This window comes from Carcharhinus amblyrhynchos, chromosome 5 (genome assembly GCF_965287045.1).
Source record: "Carcharhinus amblyrhynchos chromosome 5, sCarAmb.v2.hapA, whole genome shotgun sequence".
NCBI lineage: Eukaryota > Metazoa > Chordata > Chondrichthyes > Carcharhiniformes > Carcharhinidae > Carcharhinus > Carcharhinus amblyrhynchos.
In genome coordinates, this window is record NC_137328.1 from 44,096,544 (window position 1) to 44,120,122 (window position 23,579).

The 23,579-nt window shown below is 39.4% G+C and overlaps 1 protein-coding gene across 1 annotated transcript in view; it reads right to left on the minus strand.

Moving 5' to 3' along the window:
• Nucleotides 1-2,560: 2,560 nt before the first annotated feature.
• Nucleotides 2,561-23,579, minus strand: part of LOC145343530 (low-density lipoprotein receptor-related protein 2-like) — a 104,802-nt gene continuing 83,783 nt past the window's right edge. Inside the window, 24 exon segments of the mRNA XM_080189782.1 lie at nucleotides 2,561-2,688; nucleotides 2,847-2,918; nucleotides 3,333-3,440; nucleotides 4,260-4,397; nucleotides 4,801-4,939; nucleotides 5,997-6,136; nucleotides 6,216-6,334; nucleotides 6,970-7,191; nucleotides 7,324-7,492; nucleotides 8,037-8,162; nucleotides 8,261-8,380; nucleotides 8,753-8,872; nucleotides 8,948-9,070; nucleotides 9,850-10,221; nucleotides 11,030-11,152; nucleotides 12,522-12,641; nucleotides 12,965-13,111; nucleotides 14,779-14,920; nucleotides 16,015-16,154; nucleotides 16,241-16,359; nucleotides 16,744-16,968; nucleotides 17,760-17,931; nucleotides 19,897-20,022; nucleotides 20,106-20,225. Coding sequence (XP_080045908.1) covers nucleotides 2,561-2,688; nucleotides 2,847-2,918; nucleotides 3,333-3,440; nucleotides 4,260-4,397; nucleotides 4,801-4,939; nucleotides 5,997-6,136; nucleotides 6,216-6,334; nucleotides 6,970-7,191; nucleotides 7,324-7,492; nucleotides 8,037-8,162; nucleotides 8,261-8,380; nucleotides 8,753-8,872; nucleotides 8,948-9,070; nucleotides 9,850-10,221; nucleotides 11,030-11,152; nucleotides 12,522-12,641; nucleotides 12,965-13,111; nucleotides 14,779-14,920; nucleotides 16,015-16,154; nucleotides 16,241-16,359; nucleotides 16,744-16,968; nucleotides 17,760-17,931; nucleotides 19,897-20,022; nucleotides 20,106-20,225 — 3,530 coding nt within the window.

Sequence of the window (23,579 nt, forward strand, 5' to 3'; positions counted from 1 at the left end):
TGCTTAATTTTTTGTATAGATTGCTAACTTTCCCCTTGTTTAACCTACAAACAAAGTCAAAAAGGTTAAGCATTAGGTTGATGCATTTCAGAGGGGAGGTGCTAAGGAACATTTGCTATAACAGTGTTTCTAAACCTTCTTTGGTAAGAAGGTCTAAAAGCTCTGGTTTTGGAGGGAGGGTGAGGAAGTGGCTCTATTTTTCCACAGCAGAAGGTCTGTTACCTCACTGGCCATGCTCAATAAAATAGTAACTTTACCTTGAACAGCAACAGCTTCTTCTGTACATAAAGACAAAAACTAGAATAAAACCCAAAATTATATTGGCACCATAGAGGAAGTCACCTTGGTGTAGATGGATAGACCCTCAGTGGAGGCAAAATACTTTAATGTTGTAACTCAAAACAGAAAAATGCTGGACATACTTGGGCTGGAATAGCTTCCCAAAACAAACAGGGTGTCAGTATGTCCAGCAACTGTGTTGGGTTGACAGGAATCCAAACCAAAGAGACTCATTTCCAAGTAATGATAAACCAACACTGCAGTAAAATCCATTCATTTTTCTGCATTGCAGGAAAGATTCATTTGTTTGGTTTCTATTTTCAAATGTGAGAGTCTACATTGTACATAAGAACTGACTAGAACAGGAAGGTGAATATTTATGCCCTTAAAACTGTTAAGGATTCACATCTTCCACTTTTCCATACTTGGTTTTAATTCTATACCAATGATGCTCTTACCATAGGAGACTTATAAACCCTCAAGCAATGCAGTAGTTAGTAGAAGCCCAAAACTCTAAGGGACATGTCAAATTTGCCATTTAGACTAACCCATGATGTTCACTCAGTACAAAGGATCAACCAGCAGTTTAAAAAATGCTGGTTTGTACTTGACATTAGTCCTGCAATAATGACTAGATAACCAGTTCATTAGGATTAGCTGGGACAAACATTACAAAATCGAGGACAAAATGACATCGTGGTTTACATAGCAACCAAAGATCAGTACGTCAAACTAAGCTGATGCCTGTTGAGCTAGTACTGCATGTTTTATACATTTCTCTACATTTGTCTTAAAAAGGAGGATCACCAGTGGGACTGAAGGGCTGCATTTTTGATCATGCTGGTCAACTAGATATTTAAGAGTTCTTCCAATGCTGATTGCAGCTTTGCTGCTGGATTTCTTATGCAAGAGCAATAAAATGCTTTGGGAAGCCCAAGATGGAGTTAGAGAAATTCAAAATATTTTGGCAAAAAACTCCTCACCTTCCATGTGCGGTGGTCACAGTGGAGAACATTCAAAATGTGTGCACTGTCATTTCCCCTCCCACATTCAAGCTCTTTATTTCCATCTTGTCATGGTGAATGCAAGTTAAAAGTTATCTGAATGGTACAGTCAATTACCAGCCCACCTGCTGACAAACTTGAAATTTTGAACAGTAATTCTCTGGTTTAGTGCAAGTTAAAATACAAGCCATCCTGAGGAACTCCAAACAATTAGAATCAATTATATTCTAATACGAATCAAATTCATGTTAAGATTGAAACATTACAAGGTTTAATGTTTATAGACAATTAGCAACTGATGTCAAACAAGATAGACAGCAAGAATTTGAAGAATTGTTTTACTGCAGACACTGAACAGTTACTTTGAAATCTGCAAGTGTTTCTGCACGTTTATATCAAGTGGCTGCATGATTGCTTTAGAGCTGGTCACATACTTGTAGTAATGTAATTTGGTGTTTATTAGCTTCCTGCTTAATTTTCTACCCTGTAGGCAATATCCAAGTGTGCAAATTGTATTTCTTTAAAACCCAACAGTTAGGGCATTAAACACTGCAGTCAGTTGTGATCTTGCCCCCCTCCCCCAAACAAGTTGGTCTGAATCCAGACATCTATTTACAGAAAACTTTTGCACTAGGCTATGAATATTTCCAATTCCCAGGGAAGCAAAAATTGTGTCCTGTTAACTTCCAAAAGCTAGTTAAAAATTAACACAGAACTAAGATATGGGTTGCCTGCTCAGGCCTCGAGTTGAGTTACAGGCAAATCTAGCACAATTACCGTGAAATTTAAGGCTTAATCTCTCCCTCCCAATGCTAAAAAATTTAACATTGATTTGCAAAATTAGTTTCCATTCAAGTTTATTGGGTCCTGTTGCAACAGCTCACATCCAGAAGATTCAGCTGCAGGATACTGCAACTAGCCAGGCAGACACCATACTTAGTTTATCTAGAGGTGTTGTTCATGGAGGTTGCAATGATTAGCCAGCCAATTTCTTTAAGCCCTTGGCTGTGTAACTGTGCTGCTGTTAGAGTTGCACAAATGGAATATGTAGTATATAGTTTGAAGAACTGTACTGTAATGTATGAAATGTCTTGGAACTGAAGCATTGTAAAACATGACTTGTAAATGATTAAATTTGAAATATTACTTTGAAATAAAATCTTTCCTAACCCAAAAAGATTGTGCACTTGATTAAATTTTGCTTTAGGCCATGGCTTATGGATAAAATTTCACAGCCAACACCTGAAATTATGCAACATTTAAATACCAATTAACTTTTATTTTGATGGTTCAGTCAGAACATTTTTGCTAAAGGCTGGATTCTCAAAACTACTGTACTGCACCCTCTTCTTCTGCCAGGATTGCCAAATGAAATAGCCACTGAAACCAGCGATTATCAGGAGTGCTGAAATTGAAGAATAATATTAGGCAATCCAAGGGGTATGTCAAATTTTGGCAAGAAAAATCAGAAAATCAAATTTTGTAGCCTGATGCTTAACCACAATTACCCTATAACAAATAAGTTAGATTGAAATGGACAGGAGGAACCAAAAAAGTTCTTACCAATAACAAAGATGACCCAAATGACTGTAGATCCTTTTGACTTGCTTTCAGTAGGAAAACTTGCATTTACACCTGGATAGGAAAATATTTCACTCGTGAGCTCAAAAAAAAACCAAATAGTTCAAAACAGTTTTTTAAAAAAAAACACATTTGGGGAACCCAACTGAACATGGGAAATTTGTACCATAAGTTCTAAAATCATTGCTTGGAATGGAACCAAATGCTAGAGCAAGAAACTAGATCTTGGGTTAATCTATCCAGAATCAAACAGCAATTGATCTTAGTTTGCTGTGATTGAAAGAATACAAGTGTTTGGACTGAACTAGGTTACTTCAAACTTGTTTTAAGTTGGTATAGCCAGGTCATTCTGGAACTCCAAGTCCCAATTTCCATCCAAACCCTCTGGGATACAGGCCAAAATGTATCAAACTAGCTTAAAAGTTTAAGATGCATGTTAAAAGTTGTGCTGCTTGTTAATTCTATTACCTTTGGAAGTAGCCAAGCTGGTTGGAAATACAGTAAGTGACCGGAAGGAAACTCCTGAGGCAACACCTGAAGGTACTGTAGACATATTTGCTGAAGGCTGTACATTCACTGTAAGAAGGATCAGAATGCAAAAACCTGAAACTTACATACTTGATCAGTTTACATGTGCTGTGGAAAATGGTTACTTTAATTGTTGCCCAACACAAGTCAATTGAAATGGTTTAAAAGTTTGGGTAGTACAATAAAAACCATGTTTTAGATTCAACTGAAGCTGGTTTCAAAAATCAAGTCTTTTAATGAATTAGTTAGCTGCATCCTGCTCAAGGTGCAATAAATACACGTTTGTATGTAGATAACCAATCTTTTTCCAATGATACTATGATCAGTTCCAAACCAAAAACTTAAAATGGCAATAAGTTACTAGTTGGGCAAGACATTTTACTTCAAGCCCTGAAGTGTCAACTGCATTTGATTTGGGTTTTTTGGATAGTGGACCAACTACATACACAAACGGGAGCTCTAAAGCAAACCTGAAATCTTCTAAATACCCACACTTTTCACTTGAAAAATTGAGCCATGTTTAGAGCAGCAGTCTAGATTGGGTCAAGGGAAGGTCCTGTGGAGTCAGGAGGAACTAGCAGGGGTGGTATCAAACTGCATTTAAAAAAAAGTGTTATGCTGAAATGGTTTGTTTCCACCTTTTCAGGAAAACTACAAGCAGAACCATCTGAAGTTAGCAATTTGAATAGTTCCCAGCATAGCAGACTTGCACTTCTGGATAATTGTAGTACAAATACTTGCCTAGGAGTAAGACTCTTCAATAGCACTCAAAAATCCAATTCAGGGGAACCAAGTCATAGATCTAAATGTCTAAGAGGTCAAGCTAAAATACTGGAAACAGCTCCCAAGACAAAAACATACACATACCTGAGTAACATTGCTGTTCATCATTGCTCAACTCCATTCCAGCTGGACACACACAAGTATATTTTGCTGAGTGACTGTTGATTTGAGGAGCAGGAAGACACATGTATTCACAAGCTACATGGCCACACCAGTTTTTCCCTGGGAATTAAAAATCACATTAAAATTTGTATATTTCCAGGTAGTTGCTAAAATCTGAGCACTCTGGTTTTAACCAAGTGTATTTGTGCATATTTACTCATACATTAACATGAGTAGACAGTATCATGCTGGAAGGCTCAAAGTTTAATCATTTCTCAGTTATGTATAATTAGTTGTGGACTGTGCTTTCTCCACTAAATATGGATGCTCAATTGATAAGAGCTGATTCCAGTCCAAATTTCACCCCAAAACATCCCTGCATACAGAAAGCAGCAAGCAACTCAGACAGCCCACATTATGACATTTTTAAAAATCATACTGTGGAATCTAGTCTCAGGAAAAAAAGGCCCATAGCAGAACAAATGTAGGAAGTGTGAAGCAGCAAGTCCTGCAGCATACTTACCAGGTGCCTGCACTAGTTCATGATAAACAATGATATCTTGAGCTTCAACATTTAAAGCCAAAACTTTCACATCATCACCGTTGTACTTATTGGCTCCATAAACTGTTTGGCTTGCCACATCAACCCAGAATGCATGGTCCTGGAAATTTAGGGACGATATCATACTAAATTTTTGATCACAGCCATAACAGGGTTTAAGTTTAAAGGAACATGCAGTATCAAAGCAATTAGATTGCATGAGACTCCTTTCACTGTTTAAATCCAGTTTGCAAAACAAAGTGTTCAATACTAGGGCTAGATCTGGAATTTCCACTTTGCCTTGGCCAAAGTGAAATCAGGAATTCCATTTGCTTTTCCATTTCAGCATATTCAACTTCCTTGTCTGCATTAGAATTTTTAAATTGCATAAGCAAAATGGTGCACAACTTGTACTAGAAAAGCAAGTATTGACCATTCATCTCATAGTAGTGTTGTATTTGGAGGAGGTTAATGACAAGTTAGTTCAGGTCCTGTAATGGTAAACTTATTACCATACAACAGCTTAGGAGAACCCCAAGTAGTCAGCTTTGCACGGGGACCAAAGGTTTTTTTTTAAAAAAAGACCTTCATGGAGGACACTTTGCAAAAAGATACAGAAAGAGTTGAGAAAAAAAATGAATGTCTCAGGAGGCAAAATAAAAAAAATTGACAAGTTAAAGGTCCTGCTCAAGAGAATTTAAAGAAAGTATTTGGAGGCAGTTGCAACTAGATTTAAAGCCAGCTAGGGGTTGAGAAACTGGACATTAGAGCAGATTGACAGTTGACATCTTAATACAGCCTATGGGGCAGTTTGTTGGCATGGCTGAGTACCAGAGACTTCATGTAGAAATCCAAGGCACAAGGGGAGTCAGATTGAAATCCTGACAATGGTTCCTTGGGTGAAGAGAGTAGTGTTGCTTGGGAAAGGTATTTTAAAACCTCTTGGAATGTGAAAAATCAAGGGTGTCAATAAGACCAGCTGACTCAGATGACAAACACCTGAGATTTGAAAAGAAATCTTAAGAAATTGTATAAGTGAGGGAATCTGTCATTGACCACATTTTGCCTATTGGTTTACATGAAACATTTGTTCATCCACAGCTAAAAGTGATTGAAACTGGAGTTCCAGTCTAGGATTATAACAAGGCAGTCAGGTCCTCAATAAGAGATTGTATTACCTCAAATAAAGCAACTGCACTGGGATGAGAGAGGAATTCCTGGGACTGTAATACTGTTCTTCTATTCTGACCATTTAGATCCACACTTGATAACACATGCAACTTTGCGTCAACCCAATAGAGACGGCTCTTCACAAGATCTGTGAAGAAGTTTGAAATATTGTTATTTAGAAAGTCTAAATAATGAGGAAGTCTACAACTAAAAAAGGCCTTACTTACCAAGTGCAATGCCATTTGGCCATTGAATTTTGGTAGTAACCAAGAGCTGGCGGTTCACACCATTCATGCCTGCTTTTTCAATCTTTGCTGGGGAACCCCAGTCTGACCAGTAAATATACCTTGAAGCAAACAGATCACAAAATAAGCAGATGTTCTGCCCAAGTGGCAAACGTTTTAAAGTTTTACTTGCAAAAGCTAAAAGTTTATTTTGAATGCAAATATCTTTTGGCTTAATTGTATTGCAAATTTGAAAGATGTTTTAGAATTAGAATGCATAATAGCACTAATACAAGTTGCATTTTGTTTTAGATGATATCATGTTATTAACAAAGCAGTACTATAGTATCTGTAAATCTCCAAAGTGATCTGTGTATACTGACCTCAGAAACTGAAGTCAAATATTTGCTCAAATTTGAGTAAATCCAGCCACTCTCCACCCCAGCACCTCCCCAAACCATGTGCTTAGCTTGCAGGTGTTCAAAAGACCTCTCCTCCCTCTGCAACCACCACCACTTCTCCCATCACCCTGCACAACATGGCTTTTTGCTTCAACCCCTAGAATACAATCACTGAATGTCAATTTGACTTTCAAAGTCAAAGGATGAACTGACAAGAATTCAAAATGGCTTGAGCTGCAATTCTGTACCAAGAACTAGTCCAACAATACAAGATACAAGATACATCTTAACATTTAAAATTTGTTTGAAACAGCCTGATATTTTCAGATAGCCTTTAGTCATACAATGTACAGTACCCAGAAAGTGGATCAACTGCTACAGATGCTGGCTCCCTCAGGTCAGAATCAAAGAGGATCTTCTTTTTGCTTCCATCAAATGTAGCCACAGATATAGTTTTGGTTCCAATGTCAGTCCAGTAGATGTGCTTGGAGATCCAATCAACTGCAATCCCCACAGGCATTTGTAGATCAGCAATGATTTGGGAAATACCAGCCTTCCCACTTTCATTCATAAGCATACTGAAAAAAAAAAGTACCAAGGTGGTTAAAAACAAACTTCAGGTCTATTTGACAGAGTATGCAAGGCTCAAGAGACAGTACAATTCATGTGTTAACTGAAGTTTAGTACCAGTATTATGAAGTGTATATTACCTGAAAATTGCTCGCTGCCCCAAGTCAACCCAAAAGATTCTCTGTTCTGCAATGTCAGCATCCAGTGCTACAACTTTTAATTGTGTTGCTACTTGTGTATATTTATGGTGACGTAGTCCTAGTTTCCTAATATCATGGCGATTTGTGAAAATCAGATATGGTTCTTTTCCTAAAGAGTTCAGAGATTTAAAAAATGAAATTAGATTGCTAAGGAAGCAGAATTATACATCAGAATTCTTAGTGCAAGTGGCCATTTGATCCATCAAGTCTGCACCAACTTAGCATCTTACCCAGGCCCCATCCCTGTAACATCACATTCACCATGGCCAGTCCACCTACCCACACCATCTTTGTGTGGTGCGCACACATTCTGCCCAACCCAATGATTAGAATGGAACTGGGTCCCTGGCACTAAGGTAGCAGTGCTACTATCTGCATAGAGTCATGATAGTTTAATAGAAAATTAACAAGTTATGCTTGTATAACCTGTCATCCAAGTTCAGCTAAGTGTCAAATAATTGATCTCATCTGCAGTGTGTAGTTGTCAACAAGGGAACCCTCAATTCCCAATCACTCCATTTGATGCTCATTTGGACAGGTAGTAAATAATCAAAACCCAAAAGGGACACTCCCAAAAGTCACTTGAATCCCAGGCAAATGGCGGGGTGGAAAAAGTGTAATCAAATCAGACAGCAAAACAGCTTCACACTTACCTACTGCCTTGCAAGCACCACTAGTTGGATCTACAAGATAACCTGCATGACATTCACAATTGTAGCTGCCTTCAGTATTTATACAAATTTGACTGCAAGATCCAGGATTATGGCACTCATTTATGTCTAAGATGACAAATCAAAAAAGTTAACCTTTAAGTAAAAACAATTTTAAGTAAAAACAAATTTTATTTGGTGAAAAGGGTCAGACAACATTCACTTACCTTTACAATTTTTGTGATCAATCAATTCAAAACCAGTAGGGCATTCACATTCATAACCAATGACAAGGTCGTGGCAGAAGTGAGAGCAACCTCCATTCTTCTTCAAACACTCATTTTGGTCTGAAGAAATGAAATGAATAAGTAATCATTGCACAATAGTACCATTTACTGGTAAATCCTTGTGGATTGCTGAGCAAGTCACATTACTAGGTTTGGGTTTTTAATTTTGAACCACTAAGATTCCAGAACAATTTATGGGGATCAAATCTTTACATTTATATAAAATATTTCCATAATCTCAGCAGGAATGGACACTTTTTAATTCATGCTGCAATTAAAAATGCATTAGCAGTTCAAATTTGTCACGTCCTACAAAGATTAACACTTGCTGTCAAATATTACACAAAGTGTAGAGTGTTCTTAGACAGCACCCCCAAAAATGGATAAATTAATTTTGAACTGGTACAGCAATAAGTGGCACTGTTTACTTACTACACCCATTAAGTTCATCACTCCAGTCCTTGCAGTCCTGCTTGTGGTCACACACTTGGGTGATATTTATGCATTCCCCACTTTGACATTTGAAGTCAGTAGGTCCAGCGCACTCTGAAACTATAGAGTTGAGTGAGTAAGAGCAGGAGCTTTATAATACTGATTTTTAAATCAGCAATAATTAAATTTACTTACTTTCCTTGCAGTTCACTTCATCACTACCATCACCACAGTCCCTAAATTGATTGCATTTTTTATTTCCAGGTATGCAACTGCCATCACCACATGTGAAGTCACCAGGTCTACATGTTAAAGGAGCTGAAAAAAGATACAGATCAAAAAACTTCAGCCAAATGGAATGAGTAAATGTCAGTTGGTGTGGACACGTTCACAGATCTAAAATCATCTTTGAGATTAGGAGACAGATTTTTAAAAAAGTGCATAAGGTGATAGGTTGTACAAAGTTAGTGCTCAGGACCAGGATAGTTCACACGGATTATAGAATAAAATGTTAGACTAGCTAACAGGGTATTGCAAGAATCAGAATATATTTTTCCATAAATGCATACTTGTGCTCCAGGTACAATTCAAAGTTGCTGGAAGATATTTTGCCTCCCAGAGGGAAATTAGGTTTTGTTTGCAGGGATTACACTGGAGACTTGTGCCAGATTCAAATGCTGAACTGCAATTCCACAGAGCAATGGTTTTAGATACGATCATAAACCTGAGTGTTGATGTCTGATTGCATCCTACAGAGCACCTAGCACACCTAGGTCATGCTGACTTGTTTACAATAGCAATACAATTCTGCATTTTGAAGGTACACTTAATATGAACATGGAGCACTTGTGATCAAGTATCTGCAATGGCACTTAAAAATTGCTCATTCAAGCCACCAGATGCAACCCTTGCCGTCTCTGCTCAAATACAACCAAACAATCCTTGAAAGTAAGGTGCTGGTTGAGGGGAACCAAAGAATAGAGATTAAGACAGACTAGAGTCTAGCTATTTGTACAGCTTTGAATTGCACACTTGGATCTGACAAATTAAATTAATACTGCAGCATGTAGTCAAAGTAGCACAAGTAATCTACTTACGACAGTTAGCCTCATCACTTCCATCTTTGCAGTCAGTATCACCATCACAATGCCAGCGACGATGGATACATTCACCTGAATCACATAGGAACTCTGCAGGAGAGCAGGCCACAGGAGGGGGGATTGTATGGCCACAAAGTTCTGGTGTCTCATCAGATCCATCAGCGCAATCCACATTGTTATCACATACCCAATTTAAAGATATGCACTCCAAGCTATTGCACTGAAACTCATGAGTGCCACAGGTAACTGAAGCACAACTTTTCTCATCACTTCCATCACTGCAATCCTCCTCACCATTGCAGACAAAGGCCCTGGAAATGCATCTACCACTGGAGCAAGCAAACTCAACAGGGCTGCAGGTTATTTCACCTGAAAAAGATGAAAATCTCAATTTCAGAGTGGTCCACTTGCTGCAGATCAGTTAATTCAGATTAGGTAAATTAAAGCTTTAGCAACATTTACTGGACTTGGTTTTAGAATGTTCTGCTTGACTAGTGATGAGATAGCAAGTTCTAAAGACTAAGCAAGTTTGCAATACTGCAGTTGGATTTGTTTCATAAATGAAACCCACTCTTGGGGTTGTGGTTGCACTAAAATTTCTAACTTCAAGGAAATAAGACTACAAAACCCTATTGTTAAATGCACAGTACTGTAGTCAAAGGAGGAAAACTGATTTTAGAAAAAAGATTTCAATACTGTGAAGAAATACACAGCCCCACTTCCCTCCAGGAAAAATAAAATTTGGCAGTTTGCAACAGTTGGAATCTAGAACATGTCTAGATGGAGGGTGACATTTTTCAAGGTGTGTTTGAGGAAGGTACTCAACACGAGTAGAAGGCATGTGGGAACAAAGTGGCTTCAATTAGATTGCTTTAAATTAGGCAAAAGTGCAAATATCTTGTATGGGTTTGCCTCCATGACCAGCATTAAATATTTCAAACTGCTGCTTTGAGTTAATCTAGTACAAGCTTAGGAAAAATCTGATGGCAATGGCCATTGTGCAAAATACCTAGGCTGTGTGCTACTATCGTCGTGGACTATTGGTATGTATTGCAGGGCAGATACAAGAGTTCACAACTACAAAAACCAAACTGAGTCAATAGATTTAGTTACACTTCTATTTGAACCCACTCTGTCAAGCACAAAAAGGCAAAGAACAGCTAGTGCTTCAACTTACCACAATTAATCTCATCACCACCATTATTACAGTCCTTTTCTCCATCACACTGCCAAGCAGCAGGGATACATTGAAGGGATCCAGGGCCACAACTGATCTCATGGATGAGACAGGTTATTTTATCTGAAAAAAAATTGTACTCATTTATACAATTTCATCTTTGTCTGAAGTGAATTATATGTATTGGAGCAGATTAAGGGGCACAGCTATTTCCAAATGCAGGTCTAATACTACAAAAAGGAGGAGTGTTCATACAACATGCATTCCCACAGAGAAATGGACTTTCAGATACTAGACCTTGGAGAAGTCTGTCAGTTCAGAAGCACAGCTCTTCAGGAAAGAGGGCATAAGAATATTAGCTAAAACCAAATTTTTGGGGATTTTCATTTACCATTTGCTGCTTTCAGTAGGGTTCTGGTGGGTACATGGGTGACTGCCAAGTTTGATCAATGCCTGCAAAGTTCTGCTACTGAAATTTGGACAAGTTGCTGCTTCTAGATTCTTTGGATTCTGTCTGCCCTCCAATTTTTACTTTGGGAGGCTGCCAACATTGGCTTTTGCTATACCTGATGCATGCCAAACTGAAGTCTCAAGGCTTCTTTGTAGCTGGTGGTTTAGCAGTCAGGTGGAAAATTGTTCACTGCAGAATTCCTATAGACTAGAAACTGGACTGAATACTGCAACTGCAGGGGTGGGTGGGGGGGGGGGGGGGGGGGGGTGGTGGGGTGTGTGGTGTCAATGGCAAGCCTCAGGACATGCAAGTATCTAAAACAAAAACACTGGGAAATCTGGTTTTCCACTAAACCATAGTCTGGAGTTTGATGTCATGGACTCTTGTCAATTGGCTGACAGTTCTATGGTCAGTTTGCCTACAAGAGAAAAAAGTGACTCCCACAATGTGGAAAATGGTTCATCTTTTCTGGGATCTTCCATTTATAAATGGGAGGGTCATGCTGTGAAAGCAGTTGGTAGAAAGACCCTTTGCAAAAAGCCATTTACTTTAATGCATGCATCAGGAAAACTAGATCAAAACCTGATATTTGGCCTAATAGCTATTGGTTTGCACAAGGGCTGAATGGCCCTATTGTCTGGTTTTGTGATTCTATCACATTCTAGGAAAAATTAAAATCATTCAACACAGCTAAATAGTATCCAAGTTGAAGATGGTCTAAAGAGGATAAATCTCAAACATGGCCAAAAATTGTAGGAGCATCAAAAACCCACATCCTCAAGACTGACCCCTACAGTAAGTAGTTACCTGGGCTTTGGTGCTACAGATTTAAAAAAGGGAATACTTAAAGCCCACACCAGGTTCCAAAGCGCAATGCTGAAGTTGAGTACAGCAAAATTACCATGGCTGGAGGAGATCAGTGGGCAATCTAAATCAGGATTTTAAAAAAATACCCCCTGCACAGCTGTGCAAAGTTTGACTTCTGACAAAGAAATTGAAATCCAACTGTTGAGGTAGGTAAATGGGAGAACAAGTACTTACGGCAGACTTCCGTACTTTCATCAGATCCATCTTCACAATCTGCTTTACCATCACACTGCCACCTACTAGGAATGCATTGTCTGTTTTTGCACACAAAGTCTGATGCTCCACATGTAGCAACTAATGGAAAAGCACAATTAATAGATACTACTTTTCTGGGACCATAAGGATATTTTCCTACTGCACAATTTTCTACAATGTTGAAAACAGGTTATTTTAATCAAGGGCTGAGAAATATTAACTGATTTTCCAACTAGTCTCTCCCTTGTGGATATCTTATTTTTGTTCAATTAAAGAAAACAACTCCCAAATTACAATTGTGGGGGTTTGTCCCAGTTCAGGAATTAAATGCACAATTGATGGCCCAGTACCCAGCCTGATGAATTAGCAGACCAAGGTTAGATTAGCCATTGAAGCAAGAGTTTGCAACCTCATTTACTCACCCAAACTGCATCGCCACCCATCTCTTTGCAGTTTCATTCCAGATGGGCACACACAAGTGTATTTTGGGTCATGACTGCTAGTCTGAGGAGCTGGAAGACACATGTATTCACAGCTTCTGGTCTGATTCTCAGCACACCAGTTTTTGCCTGCAATAAAAAAAAAGGAGTCTGGTTCTAATATGAACTTTGAGCAGAATAATTCTAATTAGTTGATTCTCAATACCCTTAAATTACTAAAATTTAAATCTACACAAAATGTTACCACCAACTTTGGATTAAAACAAATTGACAAACACTCAAACAGATGCAGCCATTTATTGTGAAATCTAAAAATCAAAGCAAATGGCTCCCATGAATTTGGTTCCATTACAAGAGAAATATTTGCTGCTCACCATCTATCCAGATGTGTTGCAGTTTTTACAGCAGAGATTGTAAGCAAGTACCCTGTGTGAACAGGGCCAATGGTGAATTTTTTGGATTGGCCTAGATGGAGCCTATCTCTTCTGTATCTAGTTGGAATCCAGTAACTGAGTAGAGTTGGAATATCATGCTCCATCACCACAAGCTGCTGTGCACTTAATAGATCTAGATCAGCCAACCTTGGAAGTGGCACAACTTTAGCTCCTGGCAATGCTGACCCAACTCTGTTACCAAGCAATGCTGATTCCCTCTAATTCCTAGCTCCTGTCTGAAGACTGGCAGAGGTACTCTAGTGCCATGGCACTCCAGCCAGTTTACATGTAGCTGCACTTTAGTCTTTACACCTCAAGGGCTCAAAGTAAATCTGCCAATAAACTGTGGGACAACAACTGATGTGGGGATTATGACCATCTGATTATACAATCTGGGCAGAGTGAAATTGTTTTAAAATCAACTGTGCACATGGGGTCTTGGGTTGTATAAACCCATGGAATCCATACAGCACAGAAGAAGGAGGCCATAGTGCCCATCAAGTTGGAAAGAGCATGTTGCCCAGCTATCCTTGCACATTCAGCAGGGCCAAATCCACCTAACCTACATCTTTGTGGGAGGAAATCACAGAATAGTCACCCACATGATGAAATGGAACCCAGCCCCTGGCATTGAGAAAGCACCAGTGAAAGCAGTTTGCAACAGCATTTAAAGATTCAGGCGTCACATCTGGAGGAGATGCAGAGTGACAGAAGATTGGAGAAATTCAAGAACTCCAAAAAAATTTCATGCTCCAACAGTTGCCTCAAATTGAATACATCACCTCCAAGAATCTTGGTGGGAACTGAATGGGCAAGTTCACACCATTAGTGATTCCAGTGTGAAATTTCAGTAAAGACTTCAAATAACTTTGTAGCAATGTGCCTTATAGGAATTTGTTAGAGATTTGGTGTGCAATGAAAGTTGAACTTGGTTTTCCAGTCAACAGTACAGCAAAGTCCAAGCCTTTGCTGGAAACCTGGCCACTTAAACATGGGTGTAGGATTACAAAAGGTCCAGATTTATTGGGGAAGCTGCCATTGGATTGTGGGGTCCAGAAGGTGGCTAAGGTTGTTAAGCGGAGGGGTTGAGATAGTTGCAAAATGCTGGAAAACCCATTTCATCTTCACTTGGAAGGTAAAGTAGATTTAGAAAACAGGCAAGATCAAAAATGGGATGTATTGTAAAGTTGAAATATTGGTGCAAGGGAACTGTATCGCAAGGTAACACCACAGGTGCTGTCATTCATGACCTGTGTCCAATCATATCTGGCCTCACTTCAGGCAATAGTGAGCTAGCAATTACTTACCACGTATTCAGTCAAAATAGGCAAGAGCTTTTCACTATCTGACCAGATTGCTCACCTGCTGGTTGTGTCAGTGCATGATAAACAATGACGTCAAGTGGTTCAGTTAGGTTGGCAGCCAAAAGCTCTACTTTTGAACCTGTAAATTTGTTGGTTCTGTACACTGCTTTACTGTCGCCATCAACCCAGAAGACACGATCCTGGAACAAGATAATAAGCTTTAGTTATTGACAAGGAAATTACCATGTAATCACCTATGCAAATTCATTATTCCTCATGCCCCCATTTGACATACAAGAGCTTATGTACAACTTCAATCCTGTTTCAGCAGCCACACAAACAGCTATTTGAACAAAAACCAAGTATAAAATGGCATCTTGGATGATCATGACCAATAAACAGAAAGCATTGGCTACAGTCTCAATTATATCAGCAGTTATCTTGATGGGGGGGCATATGATTTTGTTTGAACCCCAGGCCTCAATCTTAATTTACAGAATACATCTTCAACCTTGTATTGTCTCCAGCACAAGTGAGGCTGTGACAAGCCCCCATTTGGCAAGTACTTTTGAAGTAGCACTTTCTCCAGTCTTGCACAAAATTCATTTGCTCTTTCCTTCCTCACCTTCTTCCCCCTGCCACCCACAAAAAAAAAATCAGGGAAATTGCCTGGATCTAAGGAATACTTCCCACCCCTACAAAACGTTTCCCCAGTTTAGCAATCCCTTTGTATGCTTGGAGTGCTTATTTTAATAAGTGCTACTGCTTTAGCTTCCCAGAGTCCTTTAAGCTCAGCAAATCTCAGCTAAAGCTAATAGTAAATGCCATGGCTACATGGTCTGTCAGCTTAGAAACAGAAATTAGTCAAACAAGGCCATGATTGTAATGATCTGTTTAACTGGCAATGCATGAGACACTAAAGAGAATAAGAGTTACAGGATGAATACATGGTGTGAAAGATTGCTGTAGAAACTAAGCAATAAATCCTAGCTGATGCTGATTTTTCCCCATTTTTCTGCCAAAGTGCAAAGCTGTTCAAAATTAGTTCAGAGCTCAGTTGAGATGAGATTGGGTAAAATGCAAGTGGGGAAGAAAAGCTGGAGGTCAGATTCTATTCTAGAATAATGGCTATCCCCATTAGGTCTACTCAGCTTTTTTTTGGGGAGTACCTATTTTGCACAGGAACATGAAGGCAACATGACTTGAATAATTGGTACTGAGATATATATTCAATTCACATGCACTAGTTTTAGAAGCTGAACACATCTGTTGACATCACCACAAATCAGCTTGCCTCAAATATAGTAATTGCAAGAGCATGACTGAGGAATTCTTTCGATTGAAGAACAGTTCTTCTGTCTTTTCCATTCAAGTCTACACTTGATAACATATGCAGCTTCAGATCAACCCAATAGAGACGGCTTTTCACAAGATCTGTGGACAGAAAAAAAGGTGCATTGTATAAAAATGCCAAAGCTGGGCCTTCCAGTTTACAAAAAAAAAATCAATAATACACTCACCAAGAGCAATGCCATGTGGCCATTGAATATCACTAGCTATTAGGAGGCCACGGTCATTGCCATTCATGCCTGCTTTTTCAATCTTTGCTGGCTCACCCCAATCAGACCAGTATAGAAACCTGTAATGCCAATCATAGGCATGAAATGCAATTCTTTGAAAATAAAGCACTGACTGCATTGCAAGCATTAAAGTTCCAGTGACAAAGCAGGACAAAAGCAAAATGCTGAAGTTGTAAATTGGAAATAAGTTGTAGCACCTGAAATCTTTAATGACTTTTGGCAGCAACTGAAATTTATCATTGCAGTCTTGAATATTCACTGACCCAAAAAGAATTTGATTAATAACCATTGGAAGGACAGGTTCATGTTCCCAGACCAGGCCAAAAGGAATTCAATTTTAGAACAAAAAGACAAATGATCACAAATGAACCACCAGTTCAAATTGCTTTTTGCTCAAGCACATGGGGAAAATATTTTGATGTACAACAAAAATGATGCCATACCCTGATAGTGGATCAACAGCTATAGAAGCTGGCTCTAGCAGATCTGTATCAAAAAGGATTTTCCTTCTGGTTCCATCAAAATCAGTAACAGATATGGTTTTAGTGCCACGATCAGTCCAATACAAGTGTTTGTAGATCCAGTCCACAGCAATTCCCACAGGGATTCCAAGATCTTTGACAACATGGGATTTATGAACTGCATTTTCATGTTGATCCATGGACACACTACAAGAGTAGTCAGAACTTAGTCACTGTAGTTCAATTTTCAGGATGTGCAAATTTGAAAAATCCAAGAAATAACTCAACAACTTGTATTCAAAGTGAGACATGTATTGCTCTAAACTTTGTGCCCCCTCCAATTAAAAATAAACTGCCTCTTGAGACTTAATCTCAGATTAATGAATCACCCATTAAAGGGGCAAATACATTTTAAAATGAAACATTAAAATTGGTGGGGATGGGTATACTTTCAGTATACCAAAGTGAACTGAACTAATCTAAATTAAATTAGCAACCCCTTGGATGCCAAGTGTCCATTGTATACCCAATTTTATACCCTTCCAGCTTGATCATTTAATTGACTACATTTTACATATCACTTTGCAATCCAATATGCCTTTTTGGCACAAAAAAAAAATCAGCATTTTCCCTCTAGAGTCACTTTACCAGATCAAGAGCCCAAGCCAGAGGCAGTCAGCATTAAAAACAGATTCAATGGTAAATTCAGCTGTTGTTTCAATGCAAACTTCAGGTTGTGGGCATTGTACTTGTGCTGTTGATGCCTAACTAGGTCTCTTGCTTAGTGAGCTTTTTGTCCTTCATATTATATTTCAGTTTGAGTGTGCAGGCAGGGTAGAGGATTGTGATTAGAAAGTGGATATCAGGATGTACAAAAAAAGGTAGAGATTGAAGTTCTGCTCTCCACAATGACTGCCCCAGCTAAGTAATCAGACCTTTTAGGGTTTAAACTAGAGTTGGATACAAATAAGTTTGTTACAGCTCACAATAAGGCATACCTAAAAATTGCTTGCTCTTGCAAGTCAGCCCAGAAGATCCTTCGTGCTGCAACATCAGCATCAAGGGCTACAGCATTTCTCAGTTGCCAAACTATTTGGGTATATTCCATGTGGCGCAGTCCAATTTTCCTAATATCATGGCGATTAGTGAAGACCAAATAGGGCTCTTTCCCTATTCAAAAAGGAAAAGAAAAGAATCTTTGTAGAAAGACTTGTTAGCTTTCTTCCTCTTGATGCAAAATGATTCTTGATGAAAGGTCACTGGCAGTAGCCCAACATCACATCAAAGCAATTGGATCCTAGTGGTTTGTTTTGAGCTGGTTGAATAGTTTTGGAGCAGTATACAGCCAAGTTATCCAAGACATTCAAAATAGTGAAAATTAAGAGAAACATCCGAGTAGGGACAGTTTAAGACATTTGTGCCATCAAGTATGCAATTACAATACTTACATGTTAATGAATAGGTAGCAATTACTACAGAAATGGAGATCTAGTATCCAAAAGTAGATCAATAATTGGCAAGTTTTTTTCCATTCATTTGTGGGAATATGGGCATCACTGGCTGGCCAGCATTTGTTCCTCATCCCTTGAATGTGGTGGTGAGCTGCCTTTGTGAATTGTTGCATTCCATGTGCTGTGGGTTGACCCCCATTGCCATTAGGGAGAGAATTCCAGGACTTTTGACCCAGTAACTGAAGGAACAGCAACATATTTCCAAATCAGGATGGTGAGTGGCTTGGAGGGGTAACTTGCAGGTGGTACTCTATCTACTGCCCTTGTCCTTCTAGAAGGAAGTGGTCATTGGCTTGGAAGGTGCTGTCTAAGGATCTTTGGTGAATTGCTGCAGTGCATCTTGTCGCTAGTACATACTACTGCCACTTTGTCCTGGATGGTGTCTAGCTTTTTTGTTTGTTGGAGCTGCACCCATCCAGGCAAGTGGAGAGTATTCCACTACATTCCTACTTGTGCCTTGTAGATGGAGGATTGCTTTAGGGAGTCACTTGCCACCAGTATTTCTAGCCTCTTACAGGCTGTATGTGGTGAGTCCAATTGTTTCTGGTCAGTGGTAACCTCAAGGATGTTGGCAATCAAGGATTCAGTGATGGTTACACCATCAACTGGCACTCCTTGATGAGTGTTGCTTACTTGGTCATTGCCTGGCATGTAGTGCAAATGCTACTTGCCACTTGTCAGCACAAGCCTGATATTGGCCAGATCTTGTTACATTTGAATATGTACTGCTTCAGTACTGAGTTGCAAATACTGAACATCCCCACTTCTGATCCTACGATGGAGGGAAGGTCATTGACACATCTGACGATTGTCAATTAACTAACCTAGGTTTTTTTGAAGAGGCAGAGGGGTTGGTGAGGGCTGATGTGTACACAAATTTGCATTCAATGTTACAGATCTGAATTTATAGTTCATTGAATAAAGGGCAGGGACTGATTTGCAAAAGCAAATGAGAAAAATTCAGAGTGTTTGGGTCTGGGTATACTGTCAAATGTGCTACAGGCAGTGTTAGATGACTATTTGAGTAGAATTCAATGTGCACAACAGGAGAGTTGCAAGCACTGCTGCCTCACCACTAGGGACCCAGGTTTGATTCCAGTCTTGGTGACTGTCTGCATGGAGTCCTCTGCATCAAGTCTCCTCCCACAGATCAAAGATGTGCTGGTTAGGTACGTTGGCCATGGTGAATGCATAGTTATAGGGATGGATAGGGGAAGAGGCTCAGTTGGGGCAGACTTAATGGGCTGAATGATGTCCTGCAACATAAGGTGATTCAATTAGTTGAACATTAGTTGCTAATGTTTCAGCTAATATAATTCAGCCTGTTGCATCTATACTTGGAAACAAAGCCCCCACCTCCTTGTTCTCCAGGTGCATTTTCCCCTAATACACAGGCAGTGCATTCTAGATCATTGCTCATTTGTCAGACTAGGTTCTTTTGTTCCTGGGTTCTTGCTAACAGTTTCCCCATTATTCATTATCTGGGCCAATGATCTTGAACACCCAGGATTTAATTAGTTATTATGAATCTTAGGATGGAGTCCTGATTTACCATTATGTTTCAAAATGGTTGAAACTGATTTTACTTTCAAGTGTTAACATTGTAATATAAATTCCTACTTGCCTATTGCCTTGCAAACACCATTCACAGGATCCATATGATATCCTCTGTGACAGTCACATTTATAGCTTCCCATGAGATTGGTACAAATTTGACTGCAAGTTCCAGGATTTTGGCATTCATCAATATCTGTATAAATGTAGATATTCTAATCAGTTTCACCAAGCTATTACAAACTTCACAGAATAGATTGAATAGCAAGAAAAACATACCTCCACAGTTTTTGTCATTAACCAACTCAAAGCCAGGAGGACATCCACATTTGTAGCCAATAACAAGATCCTGACAGGTATGTATGCAGCCACCATTGTTCACTGAGCATTCATTCAAATCTGCAAAAACAATTTTAGGTTTTTGTATACAAATATACAGTTGTCTACTTGACTTTAAAACCTTCTAACCAGCCAGATAAAGCCAAAAGGGGTTTCACTACAGTAGTTTCAATTTTAATTGGTACTGTTCAATTTTATGTAGAAACAGCTTTGAAATCTAAGCTCACTTCAAGCCATTGTTTAGTGCTTTGTAATCTGTAAGGTCTGCATTCTTCCAATCCTCCTACTAGAGGGGGATTTGTTCAATGCAATTATGAATCAATAGAACCCTTAAGCTAGCTAACATTGGCAAACGGTCCTGCCCCACAGCAGTTTAGACTCAGTCAAAAAAAAAGGCAAGGAAACCTCCTGCTGACCAGTGTTCCATAGCAGATGAGTACTCCATGTTGATCAGAGGAAGTAGAGAACAGCAAGGGCATGGCATCCAAGATTTTCCTATTTGTGGGACATGTCACTGGCTGGCCAACATTACCCATCCTTAGTTGCCCTTAAGGTAGTGAGTTGCCTTCTTGAATTGCTGCAGTCCATATTCTATGGGTCAACTCAATGCCTTAGGGATGCAACTCCAGTATAAAAAGGAATAGCTCATATGGAGTTAATGCCACAAGATCCAGAGGCTTTAACTGGCTTCATTGTCTTTAAAGTTATCAGATACAGTCAGTTCATGACTGGGCAGCATTGGAGATCTAGCAGCTCTGGGAACCCCTATTTAGGGTTATTTGAGGCTAGCAACAAAATGCAAGGCATGTTTTCTCCTCATTTACCAAATTGATGGTAACAATTTGTTCAAAGCAACAGAGCATACTTGCTATGGGAGTAGCACCAAGCAAAGCTACATGCATGGTGACCCATATCCAAAAATCACTGCAGTCTTGACACAAGCACCTGTATTCAGAAAGTTGGTGGAGCATGTGTTTAAAACAGTGATGTCTTCAGCTGGAAGTGCAATTGGATGATACATCACCTCTAAGCAAGATGGCCAGGCTTCTGGTCCACTTACTGATAAGGCTATATGCTTCAAATCCCCATTTGCACTCCAAAAAAAAAGCACCAGGTGACATTTAATGGCACTGAATCCCCACCATTGACAAGCTACAATATTTAAAACAGGTTGTGTGGGGTGAACTTCCCACTGCCTACACATCTGAAATGTAGGCATGAGGTGCATCAACATTAAGCTGCACATCATCCAGTGCAATACATTTAACAGCCCCATCTGCCACCTTGATGATTCACTCCCTCCATCTGAATGTAAGGCTGTAAGATATACCAAGAGGATCCATTGCAAACTTTCAACATCTATTACTGAGGTGTTAGAGACATCAGGTTCTCCAAAATCAATGCTTACTTAAATACACCATTTTCAAATCAATACATAATCCAAATCCTAGAAACTTCATTCCAGGAACAGTGGATATACCTATACCAGCCTGGAAAAAGTGGTTTGGAAAATTGAGAATCAGCACTAAACACAGTGCTCATGAATGAGCCATATCTGCCACTGCTACTCCAAGGGGAGAAAACAAGTTCCAGTTGATGGAAATGTGGGGTTGCAGTTGGGGGTGGGGAGGTGGTGGTTTGAGCCAGGCCTAAGTACTTTTACTCCTAACCTCTATAGCATCTGAAGTTGTGATTTAAAAATTTTGTTGGATGATAGTTAACTCAAAAAAAAATGTTGAGTGTTTTAACAATATGAACTTTTTGGACATTTGTATCTTAAAAACTGACCTCAAGGCCAAAAAGCAGAAATTGCCAGAAACAGCAATGTGATTAATTCAAACCATTTGGTCCATGTCAAAATTTTACTGATGCAGCAATTACTTGTGCCAAGAGAGGAGTGCAACAAGTGGGAAATTCTGGCCATTAATCACAATACTGAACAATGAATCTCATAACATTTTAAGAAAGTCTTTCAGTAAGGGAGGTATATTGTAGGTGAATGAGTGCCTCATTTGCATTAGTACCTGTAGCAAGTGGTCAATTTTGGCCAGATCTGAGGCTGATTGCAAAACTACAGCAAACATCCAAAAAACTTAGTGTTCACTGCTGTGACATTCTTAGTTCTGAACAGTCCACACCAATGCATTTAGTGCAGTTAACTTATGTATTGCACTGCAATTGGAAGATAGTGCAGCTCAACACATGGCTAAACAGCTGGGTGTAGGAGGGAGGGTTCAGATACCTGGACTATTGGGGTCTCTTCCAGGGCAGTGGGATCTGTACAAGGATGGGTTGCATCTAAACTGCAAGAACAAATATTCTGACCAGGAGGTTTGCTAGTGTCACCAGGGAGAATTTAGATTAGATTAATTTAGCAGGGAAACCAAAATAATAATTAGCTAAAAGGAAAACAAGAGCAGCAAGACTCAAAACAGCAGGCAGGGTGGTGATGTTGCTAATCAAAGAGGGTCTGGTAGACTGAAGTGCATTTATTTCAATGTGAAAAGTCTAACAGGGAAGGCAGATGAACTCAGCTTAGACAAGTATAGGAATTTAGAATATTGCAGAGACTCGGTTAAGGGTTGGCAGCTTAACATCCTATGATAGAGGAATGTAAAGAGGGTGGGGGAGTTGCACTGCTGGCTAAGAATAGCTGTATTGCAGGAGGACACTGCAGAAGGCTCACTGAGGCAATATTGATAGAGCTCAGGAACAGAAGGGTGTAGTCAGTGTTGGGGGCTTACTATAGGGTAAGCAACTGCCAGAAAGAGAAAAGGAACAGATATGTTGGCAAGGTGTCAAAGTAACTGTTGTGGTGGGAGATTAACTTTCCTATAGTCTGGGACTCAGTGCTAAGGTTGTGGATGGGGGTGGGATTTGTAATGAGCATCCAAGAGAGCTTCTTGAAAGAGAATGTAGATAGTCCAACTAGGGAAGGGGCTGTACTGGACTTGATATTGGGGAATGAACCTGGCTAGGTGGTCAATGTTTCAGTAGAACAGTGACCCCAAAATCAGTAAGCTTTACAAAAAAAAAGGTACTGATGGATAGAGTAGTCCTCAAGTTATGCTAAACTGGGGGTGGGGTGCTAACAATAATATTAGCCAGGAAGAGAAGAATGTAGATTGGGGCAGATATGAAGGCAAAAAACAACACCTGACATGTGGGAGACTAAAAATGTAAGCTGACAGGGATTCAGGACCACCACATTTCTGTAATGAAGAATTATTATGGCAAGTTTGGGGAATCTTAGATAGGATGAGAGAGCCTGGTCAAAAATAAGCTGTGCTCCCAGCAAATTTTTTTTTTTTTTAAAAAAAAACAAGGAATGTAGAAAAATTTAGTAAGGTGAGCTAAAAAAGGGTTGCTAAAGAGTCTTGACCAACAGGATTAAAAGGAAAAACCAAGGCTTTT